General features: G+C 43.1%; 1 protein-coding gene across 1 annotated transcript; it reads left to right on the forward strand.

Annotated features, from left to right (window-relative positions):
• The first annotated feature begins 1,401 nt into the window (after positions 1-1,401).
• On the forward strand, positions 1,402-4,154 carry LOC147886030 (uncharacterized). Its single transcript, XM_087396632.1, has one exon. The coding sequence runs from the start codon at positions 2,339-2,341 to the stop codon at positions 3,713-3,715; it is 1,377 nt and encodes a 458-aa protein (XP_087252758.1). The 5' UTR covers positions 1,402-2,338; the 3' UTR covers positions 3,716-4,154.
• Positions 4,155-11,884: the final 7,730 nt, after the last annotated feature.

Here is an 11,884-nt window from a genome sequence, read left to right on the forward strand (position 1 = left end):
GAAGCAAAGCATATAGGGCTACCCTCTCTGCTGATGAAGAGAGGAACATGGAGGTATAGGGAGAGAAATCGGCTAGAATATAGGTGTAACCTAATGGCATCATGACATCATTACGTTAGACATGCCCTCTCCTTGTTTTAATCTTTTTGGGAGTGGTTCAAAATGAGGATGGCACTTGAGGACGCACTGTTGTAGAGGTGGATAGAGGATGCTCTTGGGATGACACATCCTAACAGGCTACCGGCATCACCCAATTTAGGCTGTTGATCATCTATCCAATGGTTCATCTATAGTAATCATGTTTTCATTACACTTTATTAAGATGGATAGTGTTTTTAAAGTGGCTCTTATGATGGAATTCTAGCCAAAATCTCGCACAATCGGTGCCACTTGTCCGATTTGTCATAGTATTCTCTCCATTGTATAATAGAGACATTCCCTCTTGGCCTCAATTCGTGGAAAGATGGTGCTGGCATGAAAATCGGCTTGTTTATCAAGCTCCAAAAGCTTCCCACTAAAATTGTTGAGGTTAGGCGTGATAATTGGATGGCCGGCCTTTTCGTCTTTATTACACCAATGGTGAAGGTTCTTTGTTGCAAAATATTACCTCTTAGTAGCTTCTCTCTCTCTCTCTCTCTCTCTCTCTCTCTCTCTCTCTCTCTCTTTCTGACGAGGGATAACGCGTGCATGTTCTCTTAGACAGAGAATATAGGCGTGTGAACGAAAGGTTGTGAGCATCAAATGCATTTGACGAGCTGTTGGAAGCTGCAAGGAGCTGCAAAATGCCATCTGACTAGCTCCAGAGAGCTGCACAGCTTGTAGTTGGCAGGTTTTCATTGGGTGGGATACAGCATGGAAGAGCATTGAAAGAACTTCAACCCAATGTACAGCCAGAAATGCAAGCTTCCTATTGGTTGGAGGCAAAATTAAGCTTTGGTGCTCAAATTGAACCTTCAAATTAGAGGTGCCAAAAATGAGCATTGCCTCGAAATTGGAGCCAACCTTGAAAACTCACCATCAATGGCGCATGTTAGGCCTCGGTGTGCCAGACCTGAGAGGCCAAGCATCATAGCATAGGCCATTCTCCTTTGTCATCAAATAGTCTTGAGGGGGAGGCAAGGTGGGCGATCACGAGAACGTGGTTGTGGGTGGGAATGGGATCTTGGGAGGGGAATCGGGATGGAAGGGAATCTAAGGGATGAGGCTAAGGACGTGGCGGGGGGACCCGTGAAAAATCACGTTGTGGGGATTGCGGACTCCGGCGTGATGGAAACTTGACAAATTCGGCGAGTTTTTGAGATCATCCCAGAAACCGCGGTGGTTTTTCGGCGGTGCTTTCTAGGAGAATCAAGAGAAATAGCAGTTTTTCGGACCATGTTATCACATGAACGTAATCTGGACTCCGTGGGAATGAATCCATTTCGATTTCTAAAACTTCCTGGTCGTAGCTTCGAAGATTCCACGATCTCGCACACGGAGACTGCAGTCTAAGGCGTGTGGACTGCGAGTCAAGAACAGTTTGCAATGTTGCGCGTTGCGCAATGCGTATCCCAGAAAGCACGCGAATTGGAACTTGGAACGAACTCGTGTGAGTGCCTGGAGGCTGGAGGGGCTGGATTTCACCCAAAACAAAAGCGAGTGCCTGGAGGCTGCTGGGAATTTTGCAAACCGAGGGCGGTGTCTGTAATTTTTTAAATAAATTGAGATGAGATGCGTGCGTGTGGGGGCGGAAGGGATAATGATGCTTCCAAGCAAAGACGAGTAGTGGGACTGTGAGAGTTGGAACAGAGAGAGAGAGAGAGAGACAGAGAGAGAGAGAGGGGGATGGAGGGGAGGTGGATTAAAAGGCTGTGCAAAGCGAGCCAGCAAGCAAAGCGCAAGCAAGCAAGCAAGCAAGCAGAAGCAAGCCTGAAGCTCATGCCAACAGGGTGACAAACCATAGTGAGAGAGGAAGCAAGCAAGCTAACACTGCTTACATGCATGATGCAAGAAGGAGAGTGACTGAGACAACAAGCAAGCAAGCAAAGCAAACGGAGTGACTGAGTGAAGAAAAAGCGAGCAAGGGAGGAGAGGAGCTCATTGAAGCAAAGGGAGGAGGAGCTGATTGAGGACGTCTTACTGTGATGCATTCATGTTGGTGAGGTGTGTGCATGGAGAGAGAGCTCTAACAGAAGAAGATCAAGAAAACAGAGCAAAATCATGAGGTGCAAGAGCAGATATGGCAAAGCTATAAGCTATGGTGGATGAGCTAGCTGTCGAAGAAAAATTCTTGTAGCAGATTGGATTTGCTCACCATGGAAGCTCCAAGAGGAGATAGCAAAGCAATAAGCTATGGTGGATGAGCTTGCTGTACCTGAAAATTTCTTGTAGCAGATTGGATTTACTCACCATGGAAGCTCCTCTGCGTCGTCTCAGTCTCCTCTTCTTCTTCTTCTTCTCCTTACTGTCTCACTCCTCTGCTCTTCTTGCTCCTGCTCCTGTTCCTTCTTCTTCATCATCTTCTTCTTCTTCAGATGCTTCATCTTCCAACCATAGTAGCTTCGTCACCTTCCTGCTTCCTTCCCTTAACGATTCCACCCCCTACGTTTCCTCCCCTTACGACGTTTCCACCCACTTCAACCCTTCCATGGCTATCATCATCGTCGTCCTCCTCAGTGCCTTCTTCTTCATGGGCTTCTTCTCCGTCTACATCCGTCGTTGCACCTCCCACGACGACTCCTCCGACCCCTTCCCCCTCAGTGACTCCGCCTTCCGCTCCGCTGCTGCCGCTGTCTCTGCCGCTTCCCGCCGTGGCCTCGATCGCCCCCCCCAAGGCCTCGACCCCCTCCTCGTCAATAGCCTCCCCTTGGTTCGCTTCTCTGCCCTCAAAGCCAAGCAGGACGATGATGTTCAATGCATCGTCTGCTTGAATGCCTTCCAGGCAGACGAAATGTTGCGCTTGCTGCCCAAGTGCGCCCATTCTTTCCACCAGGACTGTATCGACATGTGGCTCTTCTCCCACACCACCTGCCCCCTCTGTCGACGCAGCCTTCTGCATGACAAAAATCTTGCCAGTGAAGGAAATCGGCCCACTTCTGATTCTGTACTATCTGTAGCTCCGCCGGCCGCACCGCCAGCAGAAGTTGCCATCGATGTGGTCGATTGCATCGCGGGAGTCCCTCCGGAGCAAGGGACGCATGTGTCCCGAAATTCAGATACGGCCTTTCCTCAATGCGGCTCTCCGATTTTGGGAGTCATGGAAACGCCCACGGCTTCTAAGAGCCGGATTAGCAGACGTCCAGAATTGAAAAGATCGCACTCCACAGGACATTCTCTGGTGAAAGAGGCGAAGGATCGAATGAACAGGCTCATCTCATCTCCTTCCTCTGAGAGAGTGGATCCGCCCTTTTCGCCTCTACTGCATGTAATAGCAACTAATTTCCATCGTTCCCAGAGTTATACGATACTCACGGATCTGGGAGCAGGGCAACAAGAGGAGCAGCAAACGAGCACAGAGGGGTGGGGGTTTTCGTTCAGGCGGTTCAAAAGGCAAGCCTTAGACGTGGGAGAGACTTCTTCTTCGGAACCCTCGAGTAGCAAGGGTATGAACAGTGCACGGTCATCATCTCCATCTTCGATGCGGAGGACATTCAAGAGACTGGCAGGCATGGAGAGAAGTGCACAGTTTTCGGTTGAGCGCCACAGCGAGTTCGCGCGGCTTGCGTATGTGCTATAGGGGATCGTGAATTTTCAGGAGAAGCGACATAGCCAGTCTCTTGCATTTTCCGTTGATGCGGAGATTCCTTCCTTGCATTTTCCATCGATCGTTTCCACTGTCCTCTCTCTCAAGCTTCCGGTTCGTGATTCAGCAGTTTCTGCCCCGAGTTTTTACATACTGTGGAGAAGCGCCATAATAACTGTCTTGCATTTTCCGTTGCGGAGAGTCGCCTCCGCTCCTTCCTTACGTTTTGCATTGACCGTTTCCACTGTCTTCACACAGGATCTCTGAAACTCTCAAGCTTCTGATTCGTGATTCACATTGTGAGAGCAGTTTCCTGTTCCGATTTTTCTACATTGTAATTTGTACTATGCTGTATTCGGGATCTCTTCTGCTGCTCCTGTTCTCCTATATTGTAGAGTCCTTTGTACTTAATCTACGGCCTCCCTTTACTTCACTTACTGTTCTGTACATAATATCGACACAGCTAGCTATACGAGGGTGATAAAGCATCCCCATTAAAGTGATTTTCAATACAGCACACATGTTCCATCTTACAAACCGCCAATTGTTTCGAAATTAAGACAACCCAAGTGGATTATACCTTTTCCTTCACATGCAATTGTAGAAGTAGCCAATCAATGTGCGGAACTCTCGTGTCGTGTGGTTCTATTAAGAGAGAGCTTAGAGTCAACGTTCCAGTGTAGTTCTATTAACAGAGAGTGTAGAGTCAACGTTCCAGTGAATCTCTCCTTCACATGCGAAGGCGCGAATAGAGACATTACTTCAAAACACACACTGTTAAAAGTTAAAACTAGAATGCTTGGCCAGCTGTTAAGTATATTGTAAGTAGCTAATAATAGGTCAGTTGATGTAACGACTTAGAATTTGCCACATGGCTTTGTAGGATTTTAGAGTTTCATAAAACACTCTAGTGATGTGCAAGTAACTAGTTACGTAGGACCAATACACGAATCAATCAATCAATCAATAAGCATGCAACTACTAGCTCAAAGTTGAACCTGAATCCTAGTATTTTATCAATTTTTTAAGGAAAAAGCGAATGAGTAAAATGTTGGACATGAGACGCGACACAGGATTCGTAACGAACCATCCTCTTTGCAAATGTCAAGGGTGGTGATTTATTATTGATTTCATGATGTCCATATATTGGAAGCTGAAGTCGAACAAACACTTGAATAAGGTTATACAATAACGGATGCTTGTTGTAGTTACAATATTGTCATATGGACTACAACCATATGAAATAAAGGTGTCATCATTCTTCTATCTTGCATCCATCTTGGATTTCCCTGCTCCCTCGCATCATTAAAAGAGAGGAATGTTGTAAGAATTCTGATTGAAAACAAGCAATTTTGAATGGACGAGCAATTGAAAATATTTATATGACAATATATAATATATAATTAATATAACAACACATACTGTGGGCGGGGAGGTGGTGCATTTCCTTTCCCAAAGAGTTATAATGCGAGGGAATGGGCCTTTCCCTGGGTGCTGAGAATATAAACGTCAAGAATATTAGCATCAAGGATAAGGCTCGTGAATGAATAAGATACTTGCATATTACCTGAGTATCAATAGTCGTAATCATAGTCGAGCACTAGTAAGATCAATACAAGCAAGACACTAGGTGAAATTCAAATTATGATCGTCTCTTAGTGATTTCTTTAATCTTAGAGACAATATCCCAAAAACTTGCCAATGTGAGCCTGAGAGGATCTACGTGTGTCATTGAGCGGGATGATTCCAACATTCTTAGATCTTTCAGTAGGCTGTGGATAGCACAAAAAGACAACTACCATTAGAGGATGTCCGGAGTAGAGCACATAACATTCTCACTCTCCACTTAGCTAATGTTACTTGCCCCTCTAACCTCAAAAAAATGGGAGTTTTAACATTGTAGTAAGTCGAGCTTTTAGGCTTGTGAGAGCAAAGCATAAGGTTGCCACGAGGCTCTCCAAAGCTTCACGTGCCAAGGCTATGTTAGAAAAACACAAATCCATCTTGGTTCATCTATAATTGAAAATGACCACTCCGAATTGAATAGACTCCAAGGTTACTTGAGAGGAGAGCAGGTGCCATGTATTTTCGGGTGCTACTAGTCACATCCACGGTGTGCTTCACCTTTAGAGATAATAGTCGGCCACTTGACACATAGGAGACTGTTCCACTTTATTTGTCAGTATAGAGTGCCTTGCACAAGTGTTGCAATTCTAGACATGCCTCTAGCATTGGCCCTTGTTGCGTAAGATTGTTGTCACAGCTCACCCTGCTTTCTATTGAGGTTTCATCTATAGCTTTTCCCTGTTTGCGATGTTCCCTCCCATTGCTTTTGGCCTACCCCAAAGGGGTACGGCATAGCGATTGATTGATGGTGAAAGAGCAAAAGCACCTTTTTGGCTTTTTCTAAAATTATTGGAGTTTTGTTGCCTCTAGATTGGTCCATTGGTGAGAATATCTCGCCCCCCTATGAGAATCTCTCTAGCTTGGCATGAAAATCATGCTTCTTTCCATCTTCGTCTTTTTGCTCGGCTTTCTTTGCCTCATCATCTTGCCTCGTCCTTCTCTACTTCAGCTGCAAGCCCTTGTCAATCTTCATGATATGCACTTTTGGGCAGGGGTTTGGAATATCATTGATATTTACAACAATAGGGGGTGCTGATGCCAAGAATTCCACCGACTACAAACGTTGAGCTCTTCATTTTTGCATTAATTTTTGTAGGTCTGTCACATGGAGAATTCCACCATGCACCCTTGGCGTCTTCGGGAAAAGCATGCATGGACTAGTGCCAAAACTCATGGATTCATTGTAGCAAGATGGTGAGGACGAAGGCAATTTCTTTATTGCAAATATCGGATTCCCAGCATGCCAATGTCTTCAAAGATAGGCATGTTGCTGTTATTGTTGGCCTTGCTGATGTGTTTCGCTGTGGAAGCCAATTGCTATTATGCAGGGGTAATGCTAGCTGTTGCACCATGCTCCACGGACTTTTAAATCAAAGATAGCTACTTTGGATTGCCTGCTTACCTTGTTCGACTCCAAAGCGCGAGATGAAGGGCCTTTCTTTGGATGCATTGCTTCAATCTAAAGAGGTGATTCTTGATCCACATCCACATGTGATAGTACAGCTTCAGCAAAACACCCAGCCCAGATGGGTAAAATCTTTCCTTTTTGACTAGCCTCAATCTGGGGCATCCTTTTGAACTTGTTGCTTGGGGGTTCTACTTAGAGACTTGTCTTGCCAAGGATCTACAAAAGTGGGAGGACTTCTTTTAGACTCAAGCGGCGCAGCCACTGAATTAGTGTTGTATGATGCACTTGGACAGAATCAATCGTTTGGATCGCTCACACAACTCTGTATAAATTGGGAGATTCCTTGCTTATGACATCTTTAGAGACGAGGAAGGGAGATCCCATTTTTGGTTTTTGGGAGATGACTTGAGGAGATAGTGGATCGCGCACAAGAAAATATGCTTTGGCCTCAAAAAATCCAAGGCATGAGGAACTCAACGGATTTCCTTCTCCTTTGCACTTTTTCTATTCGATGTCTTGGAGCGACACACGGCACCTAGGACATGCATTAGCGGAGAGGTTCTAGCATCGTTGCGGTCATCTACATGTACCACTAATGCAGCCTCCCCTGTTCCCGCTTGTGCCTTTGGCGTTGTTTGCATTTTTGACGGCTTTCTTATTGGACAACTTTGTAGCTCTACCACCAAATATGAAGTCTTGTGCATTGAGCATAGCTCCTTGCTTGGCCAAGTGTAAGATAAGGGGCTTCTTTGCAGCTTGATACTCAATTTCAGAAATGCAGGCTACAAACAGAAGATCCTATGTCAGTTCGAGATGTGGCCCTTGATAATGTAAGATCGATTGGAATACTTAGAAAGTGAGGGGCACAGAAGGCTTTCATTGACTTGCAAGAAGAGAAGCTTGTCTCTGGTGAACTTGGCCAACTCACCACCCGAGTGAAGCGATTTGACTTGGCTCAAAACCTCGTGTTCCCTTGCCTAGCAAACAATAATCTTGATCATCCTAGTGATGGCTACCGAGGTACAAGTCCTCGGAATCCATCTACAGCCGGAATGAAAAATCTAAGGAGAAAACATCACACCTGCTCTACTTCATGGCCAAGTGACTGCAATCTCTCCCATCAAGTAAATAAGAGAGTTTGAGATGGGTGCGACGAGTAATAACATATGATTTTTGAAAAGCAATTCACATGAGCCAATTCCTGAAAAGCATCTCAACAATTAGCCACATGCATGGTTTAGCAAACACCCCATGTGGTACATGTACCCCAATGCATGGTTTAGCAAACACCTCTTGTGGTGCATGCACCCCAATGCACCAAGCAATAGGCTACATTAATCAATATACCTGACTCAAAATCAATCAATAGACATAACTCTCTTCATTTTCAAAAACTACCTTGTTTATGTTGCCATAAGGCCAATGGGTGGTATGTAAGGCCATGCAAGCCTAGTAGTTGATGTGAAACCCAAATAAGAATTCTTCTTATTCTTTGTAATCTAAACAGTCATCATGATAGTCAATTCTTGAACTAGACTCTAGCTTCTCCACAAAATGCAAAGATCTGTCTTGTAATAAAGGCAGGACTACAACAAGTCTGTCCCCGTCCCTCAAACTAAAACATCTATGATTCAGATTCTTGCACTCGACTAGCTCTGTTGTGTGAATGAATTCCATTGATGAAAGAGCTTCCACATTAAACACTTAGCAGCCCCAACACACTCTCCACAAACATCACAATCCACATTAAAGGGCTTGTACAGGTCAAGGACAACAAGAATTCCATCTCACTCTTTTGAAAATGGAACAAGATACTAGCATATATCAATTCATTGGTAAGCCATTTAATTTGAATAACCACCCTAGTACATTTCAAAGATTAATGAATTTTGTACAGCATGAGACAAGGGAAAGTTTTGGTGTGTTTAGGTGATGTTATGATTCACACACAGAACTGGGAGGAGCATCAAACAATTTTACCACAAGCATTATGCTTGTTACACCAATACAATTTAAGCCTCAATGTGGAAAAGTGTAGATGGTTGCAATCTCACCGCAAATATCTTAAGTTCATCATTACTAAAGATGGCATCAGAACAAATCCCATAAAAGTTCAAGCATTACAACATTATCAAGTTCCAACAAATGCAAAACTAGTACAAAGATTTTTGGGATTAGTGCAAGATTCATTCGAGAATAGTCCATAGCTCTTTTGTAACATCTAGACATGACTCGACTTTCCCATTTGCACACACCTCTGATCAAGCTTTGGGTGGTGTAATATTGTAGAAAGCTGATCAAGATAATTGGATACCCATAATATATCTTATAAGTAGCTCATTCTCCTGAAGATCTAGAAACAAGATATTTTATAACAAAATTAGAATTAGAAGATCTATATCCATAATATACCCAACAAGATAATAGGATACCCATAAAATACCTTATAAGTCGCTCGCTTAATTTTTTAACAGTGATACTTGATTTTGGGAGAGGGTCACAAAATCATGCTCAGGTTGAATGAAGTCAACATATCTAGAAAAAATATATTCTACAACAGAATTAGTATGCCTTGTAGTTGTATGGACAATCACAAAGATGCACACCTATTCCCATGGCAATATGTTCAAGATACAATTACACAATGTTGCTCTTATTACAAGTCTAATGAGGAAGAAACATCTATAATGAAGATTTGCTCATTGGCTATTTTTGTTGCAAGATTACAATTTTGATATATCTTACAATAAAGTAGCAAGTGCCTTGTCTCATTCTCAGATTGATGTAATTCAAATCAATACAAATAATCAATCTATAGCAATGAGGACAACTTTGCCTCTACCTCGAGACCCCTCCCCTTTTCCAACTCTTGAAGAATTGAAATTTTGCAAGCATAAGATGTAGAGATTATTCAAACAATACAGTCTACCCAAAATTCTCTTTTTCTTTTGGATAATACAGGGCATTCTTTGTTATCATAAACCTATTTTTCAACCACAAATCTTCCTTCCCTCTTTTTATGAGATTAGCATATGCATGCATTTCATGATGGAACGTTTGGAGGATGCTTAAGTTTCCTCAAAGTTCTCACCTAACACCAATCAAAATTTTATTGGAAAAAAATGCACCATTCATTAAATCTATACCTCCAACCCGTTGATTATTCAAAACTCTAACCATGAACCCTTACAACCAAACTCGGTTACATAGCACTTGAGTTGTTATTTTATCATAGAATGGGCCCATTTCCAACATCAACATTAGCTAACAACTACAATCTCACAAGGTAGACTATTGAGGGACTATTGATCACGTCAAGGCAGTAACTTTAAATCAGAGGAGTTGAAAATTGTAGTTGAATATCTGACAACAATTTACCAATCCTCATCATCTTGATTGCAATGCTTCGACAAAGTTCCTCAATTGGACAACCAAGTTAATATGTACCAAGTACACTAATACCAACCACATGAATTGGGATGTATCTTTGCCATATGTGGTTGCAACATAAAGCATGGCTTTGCAAGAGTTCACACGACTAAGTCCTTTCAAATCACTTTATGTGGCTGACGATTGAAAGTCCTACCTAAATTGGGTCTCATTGACCTAACAAAAATAAGAAGTAAAAAAATGGGTTGATTATTCACAAGATGTTCTCTCTTTTCTCAGATAGAACTCGGCCAAACATCTGCAAAAGACACAACATAGGCAGTAGCTCCTCTACAACAAGAGCCCAGGAGATCTTGAAATGATACACTACTTGGTCAAGAAGAAATATCTTACTACCAAAAAGTTCCTCGGACAATGGGGACAGGCACATATCAAGTCATCAAACCTACTTGTTGAGAAGGACATATGCCCTCTAACCAGAGAGAAGGAAAACAAGTACAACAACACATATATTCCACATTAAAACCTATTGTGCAAGGGCAATCAAAATTTTAGGGGTGAAAGATATGACGAAGCATGTTGGATTTGCCAAGTGTCAATATCCTCTTGTCATAGTTTTCTTGGCATGGAAGCCTATGTAAAGTGAATGGCTAGGGAGAGAGAGTTGTGAAGGCTATTGTGGGATGTGATAAAAGCAAAACAATGTGAGCCTAAAGGGTAGATCTTGAAGCAACTTATCTTCTTGATTCATCCCTAATCTTAACGCTTCTCCTCTCTAAGCTCATCGTCATTACAATATTGATGATTTTGAAGAAGCATGGAGGAGACTCGAACCCTTTGGAAGCCTTGTGTGGGGTTATAGCTCTTGTCCTTTACGTGTGCTAAAGATGCCACACGATATTTTGAAGGAAACATAGATCACAAAAGTAGATAAAAAGTGTGGAGATGATGACATTCAACCTTGAGTAATCATTGGGGAAAGAATCCTTCAATCTTGTGTAATAATTGGGGAAAATAATATACATTTGGCACATGTAAAGGGTTGAATAAAGAGAGAAGAAAGATGATAATGAGTCTATAAAGGATCCCTCCTCCCCCTTCATGGAACAAGTTGAACCCCCATTAGCTCTTTCCTATGCCTTGTAGTCTCTGGATGTCCTCCCCCCCCCCCCCCCCCCCCGATGGACTTCCCCCATGACTGTTTCTCTTTTGAGCCTTTCCCCCTCTCCCATCTCATTTTTAAGCCTCTCACTCCCTTATCTATGTTCTCGACGAGTTCAAACACCCCATTTCTCCCATGATGTTTTTCATCCTTCCCTATGCCTTCTTTGCCCTCTCAAACACCCTCTTTATTGCTCATCCCTCCCTCTCCTATTTTGTTTTGGGATCTTTCCATTGCTCAAAACAACCCTCCCTCTCCCATTTCATTTTTGGATTTCCCCATGTCTTCCATTTTGTCTTTTAGTATTGCTCATAATAGACCCTCCTTCTCCCATTTCGTTTTTTCTCCTTTCCTCTGCTCTCCCATTTCATTTTTGAGCCTCCCCTATGCACTCGACCCCCTCTTTGTCCCTCAAAACACCATCCCTCCCCCACTTTTCTTATGGAATTTCTCCCCTGTTCGCATTTTGGTTTTTAGCCTTCCCTATGCTCACAACCCCCTTTGTTGCTCAAACCATCCCTCCCTCTCTTATTTTGTTTTTGGACCTATTCCTCCCTCTACCATTTTCTTTTTGAGA

The sequence above is a fragment of the Dipteris shenzhenensis genome, chromosome 25, assembly GCF_047967505.1.
Source record: "Dipteris shenzhenensis isolate YYH24624 ecotype China chromosome 25, Dip_SZ_1.0, whole genome shotgun sequence".
Taxonomy (NCBI): Eukaryota; Viridiplantae; Streptophyta; class Polypodiopsida; order Gleicheniales; family Dipteridaceae; genus Dipteris; species Dipteris shenzhenensis.